At 42.5% G+C, this 24,961-nt stretch overlaps 1 protein-coding gene across 1 annotated transcript in view; it reads left to right on the forward strand.

Annotated features, from left to right (window-relative positions):
- The window catches only part of TDRD3 (tudor domain containing 3), a 407,068-nt gene that overhangs the window by 252,112 nt on the left and 129,995 nt on the right, over window positions 1-24,961 (forward strand). The window contains exons 6-8 of the mRNA XM_073663947.1: window positions 7,548-7,619; window positions 19,583-19,732; window positions 22,738-22,875. Coding sequence (XP_073520048.1) covers window positions 7,548-7,619; window positions 19,583-19,732; window positions 22,738-22,875 — 360 coding nt within the window. The remainder of the gene's footprint in view (window positions 1-7,547; window positions 7,620-19,582; window positions 19,733-22,737; window positions 22,876-24,961) is intronic.

Below are 24,961 nucleotides of genomic sequence, written 5' to 3' on the forward strand. Positions count from 1 at the left end.
AGGCACAGTGTACTTATAGAACCTGCTAACGTGACCTTGGGGACCTGGTGGACCTATTGTGGGACCTAGGGATGCTGGGTGTCGGATAACCACTAATCAAAAAATCATGACATTGATGAAGTGCAGGATGAAGGTCAATCAAAGTCCTGGACAACAGTTTTAAACCAAGATAAAAAATTCCCATGTTGATAGATTTGAGGTCCCGTTTCGCAGCCTAGTCTGACAGAATTCACTACAGTTCTGCTGGCATTCTATGTACACGGAGCATTTACCATGGTACAGAAAATCTGTGTGCAATAAGGACACTTCACATTTTAGGATGACCAGCGCATTTATTATTGTCACAGAAATCCCCTTTTAACTCCACAGACAGGTGCTACCGGAATATAAAAGACACAAAAACGCTGCTTCATGAAAATGTTTGTGACTGCATAGCTTGTCGGATGAACTCATTAACCATACTGGTAAAGCCCTGCACAGGCGGCCGTCTTCTAGGCATCCATGATGCTTTCTTATTGTACATTTTCATTATGTGATATAGCTTTTCTGGATGACTGGCACTAATGGGCTTATTGATGACAAGGCAGCCTAATGGTGTAAACTGTTACCTCTTCCTATAACCTTAAATTCATGTGTGTAAGTGCAGAACTAAGGAAGAATCATAATCTTGCAGAGATTTAATAGGCAAATGGTAAAGTGAATCTTCAGACCCTGCCAGCATTTTTTAGAAAAAAAAGAAAGTTTGCTAGTGTTACTGTTACTTGTTTTCCTATATACACCAGTTTTGTAATAGAGATTATTAAAATAAATCAACGAAACTAAATTATTACTGGGGCCAAAATCTCTGTACCCACAGCTGTATGGATACATTTGTGTTACCCTTCATACTTTGACATTCATGTACATGTCTATATGGCTGAGGCCCTAAAGCGTTTTACTCTAGAACTGTAATAACGCTGAATCAGAACTACTGACAGTGCGATATAAAGGACAAGGAGACCAGTGTAAAAATTCCTGGGGTTTTGGTTATGTAAGCTGGATGTCTAAAAAACACAACCGTAAAGGATGTGACTTGCATCGCTTTTACATCCAAGGAACGCAAAGTCCAAGGAACCCCACTTGGAAGCAGTACAAATGTAGAGATAATAGACAGTGTCCAAACCAGGTGATAGTAGAGTATTGAATGATAAATTATATTCTGCCAAATACAACTGTATCTTTTGATACACTACTATCACCCGATTTGGATGCTGTCAATCATCTCTACTTCTAAAAACGCCGACTTCAACTTCCTAGTGCCAGAATTCCAAGTACTGAGAGTTGGCTGCTTCTTGTGAGGCTTTTCCCCAGCTCCACCTCTCTGCTATTTATTCTGAGGTCTGTCCTCCGCTCCTTTCCTCTGCTCTGATTGATGGGGCCTCTCCCCAGCTCCTCTGCTCTCCTCTCAGTGATGGGGCCTCTCCCCAGCTCCTCTCCTCAGCTCTCAGTGATGGGGCCTCTCCTCACCTCTCCTTTGCTCTAGTGTTCAGTAATATGGCACCCAGAGCTGTTATCCAGAGCAGAGGAGAAAAGCTGGGAATCGTTGAATGCAGAAATCTGTGAGTTGAGCTCATAAATTATTTGATTCCGTTAGCAATTACAATTGGAACGCCAGGTGCAATAAAAAGTAAATTTCTTGCTTCTGTAACTGACATGGCTATGACCTTGGGTATATTGCACTCCTCTCCCCATTCACTATATATTCCTGCTAGCAGTTTTGTGGGGAAAGGAGTGCTGACTGCTCCAGATTTGCTATTGAGTGAAGGCTGCGGTGGGCTCCTGGTTGGATGCCACTGCCATAACTAAAGAGCATAGGGATAGGTTGTGGACCACATACTGCAGAGAGCCAAGAGCGCTTACGTTTTAAAGGCTCAGATAGAACTTGCAGGAACAGCATGTTCCGGATTTAAACTTTATTTTTTCATGAATGCTGCTGCTAAAACCAGGGCTGTGGAGTCGGAGTCTGTGTCTATTTTGGTGGAGTCGGTATAAAATGGACCGACTCCACCTCCTAAAATATATAATAAATTGGGTACAGTAGTTCAATGCAGTTTGTGGGGAATATTTTTTTCATAAATATTTGAGAAAGTTATGAAATGTCCTATAAATGTCTGTTCTATTCCTGATCTAAGGGTCTAGACTTTTAGCTGAGATGAATCTGTGCTACAGTAAATTTATCACTTAAACATGAGCCATGTATGAGGGAGTCGGAGTCATGGAAATTGAGGAGTCAGAGTTGGAGTCGGAGGTTTGGCTTACCGATTCCACAGCCCTGGCTAAAACCCTACCAAAAGGCATGTTACAAAATCTTCACAGGCTTCCTATCTACAGGTGCTCGGTCAGAGCTGCTGAAAGACTCCCTTTTGAATTACAAATTTCTGCCTTTGTTTTCGAGCTGATCTGTAGCTTTTTGTTTTTCTTTTTTTTTTTTTTTAAGAACTTAACACTTTTTTATTTCTGTTGGGTTTTGGAACAAGTTCCCAGGTTTCTCATATACATATCCCATTAAAATAGAGACTATAATGTTACTGCGGAGGAAAAATATTTGGGTACATTACAGAGCCAGGTTAATACACACACAATGATATCCAACCACAGAGATAATATGTGAAGTGAAGTCAAAGCACAGAAACAATAAATGGTGATGTCACAAATCTGAGATACTAAAGAGTGATGTCACAAATCTGAGATTCTAAAGAGTGATGTCACAAATCTGAGATTCTAAAGAGTGATGTCACAAATCTGAGATTCTAAAGAGTGATGTCACAAATCTGAGATACTAAAGTGATGTCACAAATCTGAGATTCTAAAGAGTGATGTCACAAATCTGAGATACGTAACAGTGATGTCACAAATCTGAGATACGTAACAGTGATGTCACAAATCTGAGATACTAAAGTGATGTCACAAATCTGAGATACTAAAGAGTGATGTCACAAATCTGAGATTCTAAAGAGTGATGTCACAAATCTGAGATTCTAAAGAGTGATGTCACAAATCTGAGATATGTAACAGTGATGTCACAAATCTGAGATATGTAACAGTGATGTCACAAATCTGAGATACGTAACAGTGATGTCACAAATCTGAGATACGTAACAGTGATGTCACAAATCTGAGATACGTAACAGTGATGTCACAAATCTGAGATATTAAACAGTGATGTCACAAATCTGAGATATTAAACAGTGATGTCACAAATCTGAGATACTAAACAGTGATGTCTTAATTCTGAGATACTAAAGAGTGATGTCACAGTTCTGAGATACTAAACAGTGATGTCCCAATGCTGGGATAATAAACAACGAAGTCATTGCACAGCAGTACTCTAGTGATCAAAGTAAAGTTAAGGTTCATTTACACTGTGTGATGCTCAGTGTTACACATCTGGCCTGCAACATGCTTGCCTGGTCGGCAGTTGTTTAGTAGTCTGTTTACACTGGTTGACCCCTCGTCAGATGCGCACAAAATGATCTGTTCAGATTATTTAGTGCGCATAGGCTGTCATTGTTCTCAGCAGCACGTGTCCTGTTTATACAGGAGAATGCGCTGCCAGAAACAATGATCTTCTGGGCACACTAATCATTTCGCCAGACGAACAAGCTTTTTGCTAGTTCATCTGGTGATTGGCAGCCTGTACTTCCTGTCGTAAAAAAAAAACATCACAGAAAAAGATAAAGCCTTACCAACACCAGGTCCGATTACCAATGCACTTCAGGATGCGGTAGATCCCTATGATAAAGCCGGGAGCAGCACATGTGCAAAATACTGATGCATCAGCCACTCACTAACCTACCAATTCATGGAGGGGGTGGCTGTGTAGTATTAAGCATGCACACAGATGGGACTTATATAGGACGGCAGTCACACAGATACAAGCACTTGCTATTATAATTGTGAGGTCAGCGGAAAGGGTTATAGCACTGAGTGATGTCACAGGCCTAATGAATGCTCACAATAATGTTTGAAGAACTAGAAGAACAAACATTTGACAAATAATGATCAAAGACCACTGTGATGTTATACACCCAGCATCCTAGTACAAGGTTAATGAAAATAATAATGTCCTACTACATTCTTAATAAACGAGTGTATTTTGGGACCCCCTCAGTCCCTAGGGCCCAAGTAAGACAAGTTGCTATTGCCAAAAAAATTGTGCGGCCAATTAGCAAGCTATTTTAAAGCTGTACTTCTCCACATGGACGCAGTCTTGGCCAGAATTAGCAATTCAATGATTTAGAAAACTGATTGTGCTCACTTCTGCACTATAATCTTTTTCTTTTTCTTTATAATTGGATGTATATTTTAAATAAAACTGGTGGTAAAATTCAAGGAAACTGTAAATCTGCTGGTGCAATGTAAGCAAAGAAATATCAAATAATGAGGTCCCTTTTTGTGGTGCACTATTTACTTAAAGGAAGTCGAAAAGTATAAAGAAATCATATTTCTTTGTCCATATCCTATACATGCTGTTTTCCCTTTAAATGTATTTTTCCTTAGATGGTAGAGAAATGTAATATAAAAATTCATATTTCAGATGATTTGAAAATATCATGTAAATAGACGCATTCAGTAAAAAGATGACTATGACATGAAGTTTATCTCCTGTGTGTGTATATGTTAAATTTGTGTCATCTGAACAGGGACAGATAAATATACATTTAATGCAGTTCAAAGAACTAATGTGTAAGTCTCTCGCTACAGCCACTGCCTCCATTTCGCCCAGTTTATGGCTCCATTCAATCAGGTTTTTGCATGCATGTCACATATCTAACAAGAAGAGAAGGTTCCTAATATAGCGTGTCAGGAAAAGCCATCCGAAATCTGAAATCTCAAAATGCATTTTATATTGTCTAATACATTTTCAATATGATCTTCTTATATTGCATCTAAATTACTAGGAATACTTCACCAGCATTTAATATATGCCTGTTGCTAGCTGCAATTTGTTTTGCTGCCTCCTTCGTTTCTTTTAAATAGGTTTGTCACTTCGGTTGGATACTCAAATAATCTGCAAAGTGTGTTCTTTAATGGCTTGTACAGTATTTGCAGCTGTGCTTAGTAACCCTATGTTTTACTCCGCTATTGCACACAATGGTAGAGAAACAATTCAAAGGCCTCTACTGAAAATTATAATACACACCAATCTCCTTCATCATGAATGTCTGCAATAGAGCAATCTGAATCTAGTCATGAGAACAGCAAAGTTAATATTCTACACTTCCATAGCCCCTCAAAAACAGGAAGGGAAAATTACCAATTATTTTAATAATTTTCTAAGAGGGCTTGAAACTGGTGCTCATAATTGGCTGTTAAGAGGGACGTGTTTAAATACAGTATCTGTTTTTTTTCTAGCTGGATTTTATTTTCGTGCTCTTATTCCTTTTATATGGTGCATTATATACTTCAAACTCCGCCCAGCTGAAGGGTCCTTTTTTTTCCCTTCTTTTTTTTTGTGTAGCTCATTGCCTTGCGTAAGGGCCGGAGGATGGCCAAGATCCTATGGCACACATTAGCTCCTAAGCTTGCCCATCTCTCTATATCTTTATTGATGTATATGCCTAGTAGCCCCAGTACAGTTTTACTATGATGCTCCACTCCCACTCCCCTCCAGCTGCAAGTGTGCATGTTCAGCCCACAATAGTGCTGACCTGAGCCATCATTCAATCAGGAGTTCCCACTCATTAGTAGTTGAGAAGTCAGTCTGGCTGGGGAGTGGTGCATTCCAGAAGTGTGATGATGAGTATAACCCTTTAGGCTGTGTGCCCACTATGCATTTTTTAAGCGTTTCCGCAGCGGCAATTCCGCTGCAGAAACTCTTAAAAAACGCTTGGTAAAAGGTCTGCCATGTTTCCCAATGATAATCCGTATGTGCTGCGGAAATTTCCACTGCGAATTATCATTGCAGAAAAATCCGCAGCACTACCAATTATTTTGCGGAATTGCGGCGTTTTCGCCGCCATTGACTTGCATTGGACCGCATGACATCCGCATCACTACATATGCACATGCGGTTCAATGTGCGGATGGTACCCGGGTTTGGAGAAGAGGAGACTCTCCTCCAGACCCGGGTACCATAGTACCTGTAAAAAAAAGAATAAAATAAAAAAATATACATTATACTTACCTTCTTATGGCCCGCGATCTTCATAGCGATGAGTCCTGGCTCGCCGGCAGCTCGCGATGGTCTAAAAGGACTTGCCATGACGTCATTTAGTCATGTGATGGGTCACGCGACCTCCGACGTCAGCAGTCGCGTGGCCCTTCACATAACTAAATGACGTCATGGCAGGTCCTTTTAGACCATCGCGAGCTGCCGGCAAGCCAGGACGGATCGGATAAGGACATCGGGGGCCATCAGAAGGTAAGTATAATATTTATTTTTTACCATTCTTTTACGGTCATTCTATATAAATCCATGCCGGTTGCATGGATTTATATAGTGTGACCAAGTTGTCAAGCACTTTCCAAGTGATGCTAAAATCGCTTGGATAGCGCTTGACAACCTGCATGCGGAAATGCATGTGAAGAATGCTTCACATCCGCATGTCCCTGGCAGGAAAAACGCATTTAAAATCCGCATGCGTTTTTTCTGCCAGGGAGATGCAGAAACGCTCAGGAAAAATCTGGAGCATTTCTGCATCGTTGGCACATAGCCTTAATGTACAGTACATGGACAGTTGGACTTAGAGAGGGAGTCTCATCATATAGCACTTGTTTTGCGGTATCCTATCTAAATGCAGTCAGTGATACATTATTGACATGGAACTGCTCTCCCCTATTACATTGTATTCTATGTGATGCCACTTCAGCCAGTCCCCACTGCCTTCTGATTGTGATGGGTTGCTTCCTGTCAGTTCTTAAAATTAGGTGGCTATAGAGACAAACAGGAGCTGCATCACATAGAATGCTATGCAGTGTGTATCAGACATACCAGTTCTGTGTCGCTGATTTATTACTGGCTCTTTTCCCTGGTAGTGCTGGGCAGAGAATGGAGCTGGAGGCTTTAGATTTACAAATAGTTCTTCCATCTCATTCACAGTTCAATTCAAACTTTGATTTCTCACTAATGAAGGAGTGCACTGGCCATGTAAAGGTTTTGCTGGCCTTGTCTTTGAAAGAGCTACATGAGCATGTAAATAGTTTGGGGTCTGAAATTCTGCAGACACATTCCCTTTAAAGTTTTGTTATTGAAAACATTTCTCCCATTCCTGAATAAGCAGTCTAGCAGACCCTGGAGTCATGATTTCACTATTCATACAGTGCCAATTTCGAGGTAGTATCCGAGACTAATAATAATAACCAATGACAGTGGGTGGCCATAATTTTCTCAATCAGTTTCTACACACTTAAATGCCCAATTTAGTTGTCACTGCTGCTAACCGTACTATCACACTCACTGGAGTCCTGAAAGCCTATAAAATGTTTACTCTATGTTTTAGGTCATTTTCCTCTGCTTTTTTTAATTTAATTATTTTTTATGCAATCACTTTTTTTTTTCTTTACAGAGTTTATCAAAGCACAGTCGAAGCAATATTGGAACTGAAGGCGGTCCTCCACCATTTGTGCCTTTTGGACAGGTATGACTGTTCTCTTCTGTGTAATGAAATACTAGTGCTGTTCAGTTTCTGGTTTGATATGGAATCTATGAAATAAACAAAGGGGGCTTTCAATTTAATTTAGAGAGTACCTACTGTCAGTCTGTGGCTGTCCTTTTTATCTAACAAAACAATGGTCAGCCACAGACTAGCAATTTTACCAAATATAACTTATCAAAAATGTACAAAAGTGTCCGTGATCCCAGGCTAAAATACCCAGATTTCTAGCAAACGTCCGGTCCAAACTTCAGTGGACTGAAGAGTGGGATCCCACAACTCTCCACATCCCTACTCATAGTGAAGTGCTTGATCTAGTGTATTATTGCAAGATCTCATGCAATGATCTAAACCAGCTCTCTCTCATCATTTATTAAGCAGATAGCGAATTTTAACTGCTCTAATGAGGTTACCAATGAATAACTGCTTAGTGAAGTACATGGCAGCACTGGTTTAGATCAAAGCCCGAGATCTTGCGATAATGCACAAAATCACGCACTTTCACTGTGAGCGGGAACGCAGACGGTTGTCTGATCCCACTCTGCATGCCAGGATCCTACAACCCAGAAATTCAGACCCGACCCTTGCTAGAAACTCGGGTTCTTTGTAAGCCATTAGGCGCACTTTTGTCTATTTTTGAAGATAAGTAATATTTAGTAAAATTGTGAGTCTGTGGCTGCCCTCTGTTTTCTTAGATAAAGAAGGCAGCCAGTACTCTAAAGGCCCTGTCACACATAACGAGATCGCTAGCAAGATCGTTATTGCGTCACGGTTTTGGGATCGCTGGGGAGATGTCAAACATGCAGAACTTCCCAACGATCTCGGCCGCCCCAGCGATCTAACCAACGATCTCGGCGGTCGTTGGGACGCTTTCACACAGCAGCTATTTCAACGATCCACACCTTGATAGGGACTGTACTGTGTCAGAAAGGCGTACATAAAATTACTTTTCCTATCCCCCCCTCATCTTCAATTGGAGAACGCTACTACATTCTGATTGGGTGGCCTTGGTTTAACACTGCGTCTCCGTTCAGATGGGATCTCTACTTCGTGTCCATTAAAAATGGAAACTCATTTGAGACCCCAAACAATACCTACCGCGCTAAAGATGCCTGATTTCTTCAAAGTAGAGTCACAGCCGGAGAACGCTGGTAGGATCTGAAAACAAGGACGCAGTAGCGACCACCAATCGGAAACGAGGAGCGCAGAAAAGTCCAATTTATGCACGCCTACATGTCTCAGTTCTTAATCGCTAACGAGGTCGTTAAAAAGGTGTCAAATACAGCGATGCACACTGCCCAGCGGGAGAGCAACGACCCAGGAATTGTCCAGGAAGCTTTGTAACGATCAGCGATCTCACAGCAGGGGCCTGATCGTTGCTACCTGTCACACATGACGAGATCGCTAGTGAGGTCGCTATTGCGTCACCAAAACCGTGACTCATTAGCCATCTCGCTAGCGATCTCGTTATGTGTGACAGGGCCTTAAGTTGTTTTTCTACTGATTTCCCAAGGAATCTGTCCTACTTGTATGTTTGTTTTTGGGCCAGGGATCCACCACTTCACACAGGCCCTTTATATATCCAAGGGGCAACGCTTAGTTTGCAATGTGCTTTAAAAACATGCAATAATTCACCAAACTCTATATACAATACTAATACTGGGTAGTGCCTAGTACAAGACTTGTATATCAGTTTTGCTTTTTTTATTTTTATTTCGTCATACCTTTTTTATATTTTTCCATTGATCTTAGTCATCTTAGTATTTTTTTTTGTTGTATTTTTTAATGTCACCATTAAATTTACCATATAATCTATCCCATTTCACTCTACCTGTGTAGATTCTGTTGAGTGCAGCATGTACTGTGTTAAACTGCAACAGTAGTACTCCTCACCAATATCGACATTTGCAGTCAGCTGAATAGCAAAGCTGGCTCCTGCATTGTATGGAACTGCCTTAGGCTGTGTGCACACGGTGTGTTTTTGCGGTGTTTTTTTTCCATGCAGAATTGGCCCAAAAACATTTGGGAACCCTTATGCCAGCAAAGTCAATGAGAATCCTGAAGTGCTGTGTACATGATCAGTATTTTTCTTTTCAGGATTTGCTGTACTTTTAAATCCGCAGCATCTCAATTCTGTGTGCGTTTTTGCGGCATTTTTCACCCATTGAGTCAGGCAAAAATGCAGGTATAAAAATGTTTGCGGATTTGCTGCAGATTTGACTGACTCAATTGAAGTCAATGGATGAAAAAACATGGCAAAAACGCCCAAAGAATTGACCACAGGTCACAGGCGTCAGCTAATGAGAGACTACTACTGCCATCATCCTACGATTGCTGACACTGATAACAGCGAGAGCAGGTGCTGCTGATGGGAGTTGTCATCAGCCAGCACCTGTGCTCAAATTAAAGAAAAAAAAAAAAAAGTTAAAATTAATAAATAAATATTGAAATAAAACTAAATTCATTATGCTCACCTAATCCACGAAGCCCATGTCACCTGTAAAAGAGCAAAAATAATAAACCACCATATTCCTCACCTATCCGCCGTAATCAACATAATCCATAATGTATTATGACAATGTCCCTTGTAGAACGGTCACATCAGCAGATGTGACTGTTCTACTTGGCAGCCGGCTACACACTGACAGGAGCATAATCGCTCCCACAGTGTATAGCACTGAGCTGCCGTGAGAGAGGTCACAGGAGTTCATCAGCTGACGAGCCCCGGTGATCTCACTTACTGCACTACCGCGTGAGAAAGTTCTCACGCAGCGCCTGTGCCGTTAGTGAGGTCACTGGGGTTCATCAGCTGATGAACTCCTGTGACCTCTCTCACGGCAGCTCAGCGCTATACACTGCCTGTGTCAGTGTCTAGCTTGCTGTCGTGTAGAGCAGTCACACTAGTGACTGCTGATGTGACTGCTCTACAACTGATCGAGATTGTCGTGGGACAGTATGGATTATTTCATCACTTTGGACGAGTGAGGGATATGGTTGTTTTTTTACAGGATGACAACAGCTTCTAGGATTGGGCATTAGGTGAGTATAAATTAGCTTTTTTATTTTCTGTTTTTTACAGGGGACTGGCTTCAGGGATTAAGCGTTAGGGCAGTATAACTGTTTTTGAATTTTTAAATGTGTAAAACCAAAATAGCCAGTGAACATGTTGGCCTAATGGCCCCTTCCTAGGCTTAAAATACCTGCCCTCAGCTGCCCCAGAAATGGCACTTCATATTTGAAGTGCCAATTCTGACACTTATCACAGGCTCTTCCCAATGCCCTGGTGAAGTGGCATCGGGGTAATGGGATTAGGGGTTGTTGTCGGCAGCTGTCACTGTCACAAAGCCCTGGGTTTAGTAATGAAGAGGTGTCAGCTAGACACCCTCATTACTACACCTGTTAGTAAAGAGTTAAATAAACACACACACACCGAGAATAAAACACTTTATTTGAAATAAAACATACATATTCTTTAATTATATAAATTAACCTAATATACTTACCCCAGGGCCGACGGTAATCCAAGGTTTATTAAAGCGATCTCCCATGTTTCTTTTTTCAAATATCTTTAGTTATCTCCAAAAAGCATTACAGGTCGAGAATAGTATAAATATTTTATTTATTGTCCATAAAGCCCCTTATTTGACTGAAACAAGATGTTATACATTACCTATCTGCATTAGCAACCTGGAATCTGCAGGTGGAATGGAAGATGAGGGCAGGGGTCATGTGTAGAGACTCCCCTGCTGATATGGATATGCCATAAATGTTTATTTTTGTGATACGTCTTTGATGGAGTGTGTCAGCATTGCATGATTATTTCTTATTTTTTACTGGAAAATTTCCCTGCAATTAAATTGATCATATATGGATTCCCACTGCTGAGACCCCCAGCCATGAGCTTTAAGAAAACCTGCTTGCAATTGCTCAATTTTCCAGTAATAAGCATTACATGTTGTCCATTGAATGTCCCTGATAGTCCAAAGAAGTTGCAGTTTCACAGTAGCTGGAAAGCCACAGGCTAGAAACCATTGTTCAGAGGGCGGATTGTTTTTATAGGCAGGCTGAACGTTGGTAATTAAAGAAGAGTCCTCCATATAAGGACCCATTCTTCCTCAAGACTCATAATGGACTAATAGGTTGTTCGAGAAGGGGTTTTGTAAACTAAACAAATCCCCTTTGTAAAAACATGGAATGTTTAAATGTACAGTGTGTGTGTGTATACTGTATTTTTCGGACTATAAGACGCACTGGACCATAAGACGCACCTAGGTTTTAGAGGAGGAAAATAGAAAAAAAATGTAAGCAAAAAATGTGGTCACAAAGCACTGTTAAGCGAAGGGGGTCTGCTGCTGACACTCGTATAGGGGTAATGTCCTCCAATTCTGTTAATATCCACCATCCTGGTATGTATGCCCCCCCTTCCTATTATATGTGGCCCCCATCCTGGTATGCATGGCACCCCTCAGCCGCATCCTGGCATGCATGTCACCCTAACCCCCCATCCTGGCATGCCTGTCACCCCTGATCCCCATCCTGGTATGCCTGGCACCCCTGATTTCCATCCTCGTATGCGTGACACCCCTCCATCCTGTTATGCGTGGCACCCCTCCATACTGGTATGCATGGCACCCCTCCATACTGGTATGCATGGCACCCCTCCATCCTGGTATGCATGGCACCCCTCATCCCTATCCTGGTATGCATGGCACCCCTCATCCTTATCCTGGTATGCATGACACCTCTCATCCTTATCCTGGTATGCATGGCACAGCAATCCCCATCCTGGTATGTGTGACACCCCTCATCCTTATCCTGGTATGCAGGGCACAGCAATCCCTATCCTGGTATGCATGGCACCCCTCATCCATATCCTGGTATGCATGGCACCTCTCATCCCTATCCTGGTATGCATGGCACCTCTCATCCCTATCCTGGTATACATGGCACCCCTCATCCTTATCCTGGTATGCATAGCCCCCTCATCCTTATCCTGGTATGCATGGCCCCCTCATCGTTATCCTGGTATGCATGGCCCCCTTATCCTTCTCCTGGTATGCATGGCCCCCTTATCCTTTTCGTGGTATGCATGGCCCCCCTAATCCCCATCACGCTGCACATAAAAAAAAATATAAACACTCCTACTCACCTTTCTTCTCTCTCCTCCAGCGCTGCGTCCTGTCTACCCGCACTGATCTTGACATGTGAGCCGTTCATGGAGTCACGACCATGCGCATCTCACAAGGTGAGATCAGCTGCTGGAAAAGTCACTGTTCCCCATGCCGGGACTGTGTGCGTGAGGAGCAGTGACTTCATGCTCCTTAATAGCGGGCGCATAGTGTAGCCGCAGCGCGGCTCCTGCTGCTGCTGGGCGATCGCATGTGCCTGCTATTGGGCGTGGAGAGGGGGTGAATATTCATGCCGTTTAATAGCAGGCACACGCGATCGCCCGCAGAAGCAGGAGCCGCGCTGCGGATACACTGTGTGCCGCTATTAAGGAGAATGAATAATCAGTGCTCCCCACGCCCATGGGCGTGTGGAGCAGTGAATATTCATTTTCTTTAGCAGCGGGAACAGTGTAGGTGTAACATACCTGGCGGCGCCCTTGCATGGTGGTCCATCTCCCACTGTGCAAGAGCGCACACTTGGTCTCCGGTCCAGAATGTCTCTCTGGCTTCCCTCCATGCTGTCTGTTTGTGTCTGTTTCTGCTGCTTAAGGGCGGCGCCCGATCACTTCATGCTTTTTGTACCTGCTGTGGGTCACACCCCTTGTGCGTCCTCAGCCTATTGCTGTCTGTCACCTGGTATATAACCCAACTGCTCCAATCAATCCCTGCCTGAGCATTGTGCTTCATTCAGTGTGTGCTTGCACTCTGAAGGTGCCAGGTCCCGTTCTGTGTTTCTCTTGTCTGCCTATCCTGGAGGCTGTATTTCCAGGCCTGTCTGAACATGCTCCTAGCCTGTTCCTCCCGCCTTCTAGGGGCCGATTACCTAGACCCGCTCCTGTATCTTGTCTGTCCTATCTGAACACGCTCCTAGCCTGTTCCCCCCCGCCTTCTAGGGGCCGATTACCTAGACCCGCTCCTGTATCTTGTCCGTCCTGTCTGAACACGCTCTTAGCCTGTTCCTCCCGCCTTCTAGGGGCCGATTACCTAGACCCGCTCCTGTATCTTGTCTGTCCTGTCTGAACACGCTCCTTGCCTGTTCGTCCCGCCTCTCTGGGGGCCGTATTCCCAGACCCGCTCCTGTATCCCGCTGCAGTGTCGGTCTCTTCCGTACACTCAGTTCCAGTCTGAACTCTCTCCTATCCTTTACCTGTTTTGCCTCTATGTCCGTTCCTTTCCTTTTTCTGCAGAGTCTGAACTCGTACCTATCTCCTGCTTGTTGTCTCTGTACTCCCGTTTGTGAGTTTGTGGTTCACTCGCTGCTTCACTGCGGGTGCCCTGTGGGTGTCTGGCTCTGCCTTTCCCTTCCTGTCTGTTCCGTGTGAACAGAGCCCTGTCCGTCCTGCTCTGACTCCTTGCTCACTGCTCCGGCAGCCTTGCTCCGCTCTGACTCCTTTGCTCACCGCTCCGGCGGTTCTAGCCTGCTCTGACTCCTTTGCTCACCGCTCCGGCGGTTCTTTCCTGCTCTGACTCCTTGCTCACTGCTCCGGCAGCCTTGCTCCGCTCTGACCCTTTTGCTCACTGCTCCGGCAGCCTTGCTCTGCTCTGACCCTTTTGCTCACTGCTCCGGCAGCCTCTCTCAGCTCTGACCCTTTGCTCGCCGCTCCTGGCGGTCTCGTCCTGCTCTGCTCTTGCTCACCGCTCCAGGCGGTCTCGTCCTGCTCTGTTCTTGCTCGCCGCTCCAGGCGGTCTCGTCCTGCCCTGCTCTTGCTCACCGCTCCAGGCGGTCTCGTCCTGCCCTGCTCTTGCTCGCCGCTCCGGCGGTCTCGTCCTGCCCTGCTCCTGCTCACCTCTCCAGGCGGTCTCGTCCTGCCCTGCTCTTGCTCGCCGCTCCGGGCGGTCTCGTCCTGCCCTGCTCTCGCTCACCTCTCTGGGCGGCCTCACTCTGCTGTGTTTGTCGGCCACGTCTGTGGTTCTGTTCCAGAGTCCCAGTGTGTACTGGGTCCTATCCCGCCTGTGTTCCTACCTGCTAGTGCCTTCCTGTCTGCACTCTAGCCATGCTTGCCTGTACCCCCCTGCCTGCATACCCGCCTGCCTGCATACCAGTCGTGCCTGCCTATTCCCACCAGTCTGTGTGCCAGCCTAACCAGTCTGTTCCTGTATTCCCCTGTGTGGGTCAACAGCCGTGTCCGGGGTCTGTCCTGGAGTAGCACCTGGTCCCTCTGCTCGGTTCCTCCTTGGTGCACTGGCGTCGTATGCCGTCGTGCGACCCTGGTCGGATCGGGTGAATACCTAGTTGCGCCCCTCCAGGCATTCACTCTCCGGCACGGTCCAGTGGAATCACACGCACACGCCGCTCAGCCCGGGCGTGTGCATTACAGTAGGCTGCAGCAGGCAGCTGCTGCCTCCTGTGCCCCGCTCCGCCGCCGCTACCTCTCCCTCCACAGTATATATAAGTATATGTATTTGTATATATACATATACACACACCCCCACATTCGGACTGTAAGACGCATCCCCCATTTTCCTCCAAAATTTTTTGGGAAAAAAGAGCTTCTTATACTCCGAAAAATACGGTATATATATTATGTGTACGCGTGTATATATAATATGTATGATGTGTGTGTGGATAGATTTATGTGCATGTGTGTGTGTATATATGTATGTGTGTGTGTGTGTATATATATATATATATATATATATATATATATATATATATATATATATATATATATATATATATATATATTATAGACAGGGTGGTCAGAAAGTGTAATAAGGTTATGAAGGGGGAGATTTATCAAACACTAAATTGCAGCCGCCTGTTTGGATCGTCCTCCAATAAACCATGAATTAGATGTGTACAATAAGCTTTCCACCCAATAGAATTCAAGATTCGCATGATAGAAGCTCGTGAAATTCCCAATTCCAAAGAGGCTCTTCTGGAGGACTTTTTTGGACTCTGAACAAATGTTTCAGCAGCAAGTTGTTTATTATCTTCTGTACAGACTGTTTTGGGTCGACCAGTTTTTGGAGCATTAAGGATTGAGCCAGTGACATTGAATTTGTCACGAATGCGGTAAAAGGTTTGTCTCTTTGGGGCTTGAGTACCAAATGTTTCAATCCAATTTGTTCTAATGGTTTCAGCATTTTGAGATTTCCAATACTCTGTTAAAATCCATTTTCTTTGATCTGTATTTAAATTATTTGCCATTATGTGTTATCTGAATTATCTGAAAAGAAAACAGATTTGGGGGAGATCTATCTGTGAAAACTAGATCTGTGAAACTGGCTCAGTTGTCCTTAGCAACCAATCAGATTCCACCTTTCATTTTCCAAAGAGTCTGTGAGGAATGAAAAGTGGAATCTGATTGGTTTCACTTTACAACATGTTTGATAAATCTCCCCCTTCATAACCTTATTACACTTTCTGTCCACCTACTTTTGGACCACCCTGTGTGTGTGTGTGTGTATATATATATATATATATATAAGTACAGTACAGTTTGGACACACCTCATTTAAAGATTTTTCTGTATTTTCATGACTATGAAAATTGTACATTCACACTAAAGGCGTCAAAACTATGAATTAACACATGTGGAATTACAGTCATATGAAAAAGTTTGGGCACCCCTATTAATCTTAAGCTTAATGTTTTATAAAAATTGGTGTTTTTGCAACAGCTATTTCAGTTTGATATATGTAATAACTGTTGGACACAGTAATGTTTCTGCCTTGAAATGAGGTTTATTGTGCTAACAGAAAATGTGCAATCTGCATTCAAACAAAATTTGACCGGTGCATAAGTATGGGCACCCTTATCATTTTCTTGTTTTAAATACTCCTGCCTACTTTTTACTGACTTACTAAAGCACCTTTTTTGGTTTTGTAACCTCATTGAGCTTTGAACTTTATAGCCAGGTGTATGCAATCATGAGAAAAGCTACTTAAAGTGGCCACTTGCAAGTTGTTCTCCTGTTTGAATCTCCTCTGAAGAGTGGCATCATGGGCTCCTCAAAACAACTGTCAAATGATCTGAAAACAAAGATTATTCAACATAGTTGTTCAGGGGAAGGATACAAAAAGCTGTCTCAGAGATTTAACCTGTCAGTTTCCACTGTGAGGAACATAGTAAGGAAATGGAAGAACATAGGGACAGTTCTTGTTAAGGCCAGAAGTGTCAGGACAAGAAAAACATCAGAAAGGCAGAGAAGAAGAATGGTGAGATCAGTCAAGGACAATCCTCAGACCACCTCCAGAGAGCTGCAGCATCAACTTGCTGCAGATGGTGTCACTGTGCATCGGTCAACTATACAACGCACTTTGCACAAGGAGAAGCTGTATGGGAGAGTGATGCGAAAGAAGCCGTTTCTGCAAGTACGCACAAACAGAGTCGGCTGAGGTATGCAAAAGCACATTTGAAGAAGCCTATTTCTTTTTGGAAGAAGGTCCTGTGGACTGATGAAACCAAGATTGAGTTGTTTGGTCATACAAAAAGGCGTTATGCATGGTGGCAAAAAAACACAGCATTCCAAGAAAAACACTTGCTACCCACAGTAAAATTTGGTGGAGGTTCCATCATGCTTTGGGGCTGTGTGGTCAATGCCGGCACTGGGAATCTTGTTAAAGTTGAGGGACGCATGGATTCCACTCAGTATCAGCAGATTCTTGGCAATAGTGTTCAAGAATCAGTGATAAAGTTGAAGTTACGCAGTGGATGGATCTTTCAGCAAGACAATGATCCAAAACACCGCTCCAAATCTACTCAGGCATTCATGCAGAGGAACAATTACAATGTTCTGGAATGGCCATCCCAGTCCCCAGACCTGAATATCATTGAACATCTGTGGGATCATTTGAAGAGGCTGTCCATGCTCGGCGACCATCAAACTTAACTGAACTGGAATTGTTTTGTAAAGAGGAATGGTCAAAAATACCTTCATCCAGGATCCAGGAACTCATTAAAAGCTACAGGAAGTGACTAGAGGCTGTTATTTTTGCAAAAGGAGGATCTACTAAATATTAATGTCACTTTTCTGGTGAGGTGCCCATACTTATGCACCTGTCAAATTTTGTTTGAATGCAGATTGCACATTTTCTGTTAGTACAATAAACCTCATTTCAAGGCAGAAACATTACTGTGTCCAACAGTTATTACATATAGCAAACTGAAATAGCTGTTGCAAAAACACCAATTTTTATAAAACATTAAGCTTAAGATTAATAGGGGTGCCCAAACTTTTTCATATGACTGTATATACCTAACAAAAAAGTGTGAAACAACTGAAAATATGTCTTATATTCTAGGTTCTTCAAAGTAGCCACCTTTTGCTTTGATGACTGCTTTGCACACTCTTGGCGTTCTCTTGATGAGCTTCAAGAGGTAGTCACCGGAAATGGTCTTCCAACAATCTTGAAGGAGTTCCCTGAGATGCTTAGCACTTGTTGGCCCTTTTGCCTTCACTTTTGCGGTCCAGCTCACCCCAAACCATTTAGATTGGGTTCAGGTCTGGTGACTGTGGAGGCCAGGTTATCTGGCGTAGCACCCCATCACTCTCCTTCTTGGTCAAATGGCCCTTACACAGCCTGGAGGTGTGTTTGGGGTCATTGTCCTGTTGAAAAATAAATGATGGTCCAACTAAGCGCAAACCGGATGGAATAGCATGCCGCTGCAAGATGCTGTGGTAGCCATGCTGGTCCAATATGCCTTCAATTTTGAATAAATCCCCAACAGTGTCACCAGCAAAGCACTCCCACACCATCACACTTCCTCCTCCATGCTTCACGGTGGGAACCAGGCATGTAGAGTCCATCCGTTCACCTTTTCTGTGTCGCACAAACCAAAGATCTCAAATTTGGACTCATCAGACCAAAGCACAGATTTCCACTGGTCTAATGTACATTCCTTGTGTTCTTTAGCCCAAACAAGTATCTTCTGCTTGTTGCCTGTCCTTAGCAATGGTTTCCTAGCAGCTATTTTACCATGAAGGCCTGCTGCACAAAGTCTCCTCTTAACAGTTGTTGTAGAGATGTGTCTGCTGCTAGAACTCTGTGTGGCATTGACCTAGTCTCTAATCTGAGCTGCTGTTGACCTGCGATTTCTGAGACTGGTGACTCGGATAAACTTATCCTCAGAAGCAGAGGTGACTCTTGGTCTTCCATTCCTGGGGCGGTCCTCATGTGAGCCAGTTTCTTTGTAGCGCTTGGTTTTTGCAACTGCACTTGGGGACACGTTCAAAGTTTTCCCAATTTTTCGGACTGACTGACCTTCATATCTTAAAGTAATGATGGCCACTCATTTTTCTTTACTTAGCTGCTTTTTTCTTGCCATAATACAAATTCTAACAGTCTATTCAGTAGGACTATCAGCTGTGTATCCACCAGACTTCTGCACAACACAACTGATGGTCCCAACCCCATTTATAAGGCAAGAAATCCCACTTATTAAACCTGACAGGGCACACCTGTGAAGTGAAAACCATTTCTGGTGACTACCTCTTGAAGTTCATCAAGAGAATGCCAAGAGTGTGCAAAGCAGTCATCAAAGCAAAAGGTGGCTACTTTGAAGAACCTAGAATATAAGACATATTTTCAGTTGTTTCACACTTTTTTGTTAAGTATATAATTCCACATGTGTTAATTCATAGTTTTGATGCCTTCAGTGTGAATGTACAATTTTCATAGTCATGAAAATACAGAAAAATCTTTAAATGAGGTGGTGTGTCCAAACTTTTGGTCTGTACTGTATATACAGTATATATAATATTTATTTATTAGTGCATAGTCCAGCAGTTAAATAAATCCTGACAACTGGTAATCACCTTTTATTCCTCCCTTCAGCGTTGTGCATCTGTTACTTCAGTCGACAGCAGAGAACTTGATAGCCGGAAAACACTGCAGGCTCCTAGTGCCACCAAGTCTGTTGGGGAGAATGATGAGTTTGAAAAACAAAGGACGGCTGCCATTGCTGAAGTAGCAAAAAGCAAAGAGGTTTGAGCTCCTTGTTTATTTGAGTAGTTAACCTTACCTAATGGATTGAATGAGTTTGTTTTCCACAGAAATACTGTCATTCTTCATCTGTTTATTCACTTTCTGTTCTGTTTTCACAAATCAGCAGGAATATTTGCCTTCCAGGACTCCCACTTTATGACTGAAAATGTACAATGACCTTGTTTGCAAAACTTTGCATAAGCTATTCAGTAAAATATGGCTGATATGTATTTGGCTAATACTCATTGACCTGCAAGTGGCACTGAAGAGGAAAACCCTAAAAAAATGTCCTGAATGTATTGGGTTGTTTATAAAATGTTTGTAGTCTCTACAATATAATGACAGGAGCATCAATGTCTAGTCAGAAAACATTGTCGGGGCGAATTCGCATAGAGCCGATGCTTTGTGGTCACAATGCAGGTTTTTAAATTGGTTGTTAAAGAACTGCATAATTTTGCAGCAGAATAGGTGCTGTCCGCTACGGTTTTCGCCATGGCCTGGACGCTCTGTGTGGTCTTACCTTTATAGTCTCCCAGAATGGTAAAGTATTGCTCTACCCATGAGCCGAACGGGGATGCATACAGTATGTGCTATTGTGCATTACCGAGCCCTCTAACAGTACAGTAGAGCTTTCAGCAAATCTCTGCTAGCTACACAGCAAACAAGACAAGTGACCTGCAGAAAACTGGAATTGTCTGCTTATCGTTATTGTTCCAGTGGCCAGAGTGCAAAGTCAAGTATTGCAATTATTTTTCTATATGAATGATTTCAATGAAAAAGACAGTATTAAATAAAAAATATAATTTTTGTTATTCCATTTTCTCTTAAATTAAAAAAAAAATGTAGAAGCCATAGAAACCCTTCTATGCCTTAATTTACAAAGTAAAGTAGATTTGTCTTTTTTATTGTTTTTAAGATGTAAATGTAGTTTAGATAAGTAATGTAAAAGGGCTCATTACCCCAGTTGGCTGCGGTCGTGCAAAAAATAGATGCTAAAGTGTGCTTTTCCAAGTGCATATATCCGTACACCATATCTTTAGTACACATCTGACAGTGCAGGGGCAGCGGAGTCTCTACAGTGTGAGCTTTCTCTGTTTTTATATAGCCGCCACAGTGAGAGAAGTGCAGGAGCTGGGTCTGCACAGCGCTCTCAGACTGCCGCCTGCAACCCCACATTCACATGCTCAGTATTTCATCAGTATTTATAAGCCAAAACCAGGAATGGAACAATCAGAGGAACAATATAATAGAAGCACGTCACCACTTCTGTATTTTTCACCCACTCCTGGTTTTGGCTTACAAATACTGATGTCAAATACTGAACATGGCCTGGCTGTAATGATACCGCCAGAATAAGAGTGCAGTTCCGGAGCACATAGTGTTTTCTGCTCTATAGTAAGATGTGTGAAGGAGAATGCGCTACCGTCACAGTCAGAGCGCTGTGTAGACCCAGCTCCTGCACTTTTCTCTCTGTGGCTGCTACATACAAGTAGACTGCACACACACTGTGGAAACTCCGCTGCCCCCGCACTCTTACTTGGGAGTCTTGTACTCTGGATATGATGTATGGATCTATGCATTTGGTAAAACACAATATGTACTACATGAAGTCAGCAAAATGAAATGATTAAGAAAATGTAATATCCACTGTCATTTCCAGCTTAAATATGAAGAAAAAAATATTTATTTTTTAATTAAAGACTACTTACCACCTCTCTTGTCATCTATGTTTTAGTAAAAAATGTTTATTCCCAACGAAGTACCAATGGTGAATAATCCTCTAACCTCATATTTTGCTGTTCGTCTGTTATTGCTACTTAAAAATTCTGAACAATTTGATAACTGGGTGTTGCTATTCCTTTTGTCAAAAGGGTGTGTCGGGCACTGCCTGATATTGACAGACTGCAGGGTCACATCCCTAATTGGTAACATTCAGTTGTCACTTGGAATGCAAATTGCTTCTTCAAGTAAGAGGACTAGAACTCTAGGGCCACCTATTGCTACTTCCAATAGGTGGTACGAGAGTTCTAGTCCTCTTCTGCTCTGAAGAGGCAATTTGCATACTTAATTTCACAGAGGAGCATTGCATGGCTTATAAGCCTTCTCACACTGGCATGCCAGGCATGTCAGGAGAAATATTACCCCTTAAATCCCACTTGGAATGAAAAATTCCAGAGCACTCCAGAATTGTTACAGAAACTTTCAAGTGACAGGTGTTTACCTCTGTCAGGAGAGCTGATAGATTCTTGATTAAAAATAAGGCATGGAAGGGGTTCTTTAAATTGTAATTGCATTTTTAAAATAAATAAAAGTAAAAATATTCAATTGTTTTCATCCAGTGTGTACAAGGTGGTGAAAGGTCAGCTTCATGTTCCCTGGTATTGATGTGTAGTAAGACCCCATCCAGTGCAGCCATACTATGATCACCTTAGGTAGCGGAGTATTGGCTGTCCTTCTGCAAGCACCGCTTGATAAACCTGGAGCTTTATGTTTATGTTGTATTCTGGCTGATACTGCAAATTTTGAAGCCAAAACTACATCTTGTTTTCTATAAATAAACCTTAATAATCCATACATTAATATTATGATTAGAATGCTGGACAAAATCGAAGACCAAGCTTTTTCTGGCGGCTGTGATTGTGGCTGCAGAAACTTGGATTCAGTGTAAAACTCCTCTGGAAGTTGCCCAGTTTAACGCTTGTGTTATTTTATATCCTGCTATATAGTTTTCCATTTGCATTTATTGCTATGATTCAGTTCAGAGTAGCTCATAATCGTGAACATTATATAACAGATTTTTTACGGCCTGAAACATTGACAATACCGAAATAGCCAATGAGTAGATTACTGTTCCGTTTTATGGAAATTAACGTTTTATTTATCAGTAGGTACGGTTCAATAAAAAGCATCTTCCGGGGATTTATTGCTCTCAGAATAATGGCTTAATCTTTCGGATGAGTTTAAATAGGAGTTGTTTACCCTAATGCAGCCTTTCTTATCTTCAGACCAAGACGTTTGGAGGAGGCGGAAATGCTGGAAGCAATCTCAACGCTGCTGCTGGAGGGAGTCGTAATAGGGAAGCCTTCCAGAAAGAGAAGATTATCAGAAGTGAAGGTAGATCAGAAGGAGTGTATCGTGAGCTGGTAAGGTTTGATCACTGAGCGGAGCATTACATAAATTAAAAAAACAAAGATATCCTCTTGTCCTCTATGTTCCTTATTATTGCACATTTTTCTGCTAACTTTCTTTTTACGGATTGAGCAGATTTCTTGGCACTTATACTGGCAGTGAGAAGCTGTTTGCATCGAGCATTTGTTACATATATTGTTATGACTTGGCTTACTCCTCTTACCCGTCTAAAAATGCTCTTGTATCTGCGGAGATGCATCTTAATTTGCATTTAAAACGAAAAGTTTAAAATAATATAATCTGCCATGTTTAATACCAGTAAATTAAGTCCAAAGCTGTTGAGATTCAGTCATGAGCTAGAAATGATTATATTTGGGATGTCGTCACGTAGTATGCTTCTAGCTGTGATTCTACAATTTGTAGCCAAATGTTTGATGATTGGGTTGTGTTGTGCGCCAGGCTTTTTGTGCAGATTAAATGACATATACATTTCCTTGGTAATGGTTATATTTCATCTAGAAACCCTGTAGTAGTTCAGTTTACACTACTCTTATAAACTGCTTACTATTGTTATAGAGACGCTGAATGCAAAAGCTTTCCAAATGTTCCCTCTAAGAATTTACATATAACCTGTATTTCTCAATTGAGATATGATAGTTTCTTAATTTTGTCCAGTAATTTGGCTGCAGCTGTCACATGTCCCTATGCCAGGGTGCCATCACTGCAGCAGGAGGTAGGAGACCGGCTGGGGACTGGAGCGGGAGAATTTTCTACTCACCAGACAGCCCCTTTACAGCAAAAGCCATATTGTATAGCTTAGCATTTTGGGGAAGATGCAGTGTCTTAGCACATTCAGTTATCTATGATGTAGTTTAGTGAGCCTGTCAATTTTTCTCCTCCCAATCACATACTGGGGGATTTACCCCTTTAGCCTGTATACATTTACATATCAGAGTATCTTGTATGTCTGTAGTATGTGGGCTGGTGAGCGAGAACTCTCAGGATTTCTCTGTTAGGCCTGGCGGCATTTAAACTTCATGGATCAGGGATCTCCAATGTTTTATAACAGGATGGCTTGCTGGCAAATACAAGAGAGGGTGCCGACAAAGCTTCTGTGCCTGTAGCATAGCTACACCTTAATAGTCCTGCAGTTCACTGGAATGGCCTGTTCTCAACAATGTTCTATTACAGTGCAGGCTAGAAAGGGATAATACAGTCTTGCTAATCGTTATTGGCACCTGTGAAGACCCCAGGGTTTTACGTGGGGGTAACACTACTCAGACAACACAGGGTGAGGGTAAAACAGCGTGGCAATACTTTATTGAACCATAAAGCGGACAATAAACAGATAGAAAAGTTCCAGCAAATACCCAAGATGGTACAACATTACTCAGTCTCACCCTTCCCCTCCGCCCGCCAGGGATAGAACAGCTGCGACTTTGGGACTTAGTAAGACAAATCCCATAGGCATAATGAAGTACAAATAATTAGATCATCATAGATCATTCATGCATATAAAGAAATCTAGAACACTCCTAAATGAGTACTTGAAAAGAGGAGGAGCAAAGGGAGTGTGTATAAAATATAAATTTTTATTAAATGCTAGTTAAAAAGATTCAATCTTACTAATAACCAGGACAGGCAAAATAGCAACAACCAAAAACCCTGGGGTAGGGAAAACACATGCAAGTGTAGAAGGTATTATATTATGACTGATAGGTAGAACCTTGACATTTATACAATCAGTCCTATGTCACACATGTGTCAATGAAAGTATGTAAAAAAAAAACCACCATCGAATATTTCAATAAAAGAAACCTTACCCATGTGGCAAGTGAAGCCTCCCCCAGGGAATGCGCAAGCAGAAAGTGCAGAGCCCTTACTCGCATTTCGTGTGTTAAACACACAAAGGAGCTGTCTGAGGACATCAGAACTGCTATTATTAGCAAACACAAGACTTCCAAAGGGTATAAGGCCATCTCCAAAGATCTTGGTATCCCAGTTTCAACACTGTGAATTTTATTAAGAAGTTTGCCAAGCATGGAACAGTCAAGAACCTTCCTGGACGTGGGGGAAAGAGGAAAATTGACGAGAGATGTC

Source organism: Phyllobates terribilis, unplaced genomic scaffold, assembly GCF_046119375.1.
Source record: "Phyllobates terribilis strain yellow unplaced genomic scaffold, ASM4611937v1 Scaffold_2__4_contigs__length_985480577, whole genome shotgun sequence".
In the NCBI taxonomy this organism is placed as follows: Eukaryota; Metazoa; Chordata; class Amphibia; order Anura; family Dendrobatidae; genus Phyllobates; species Phyllobates terribilis.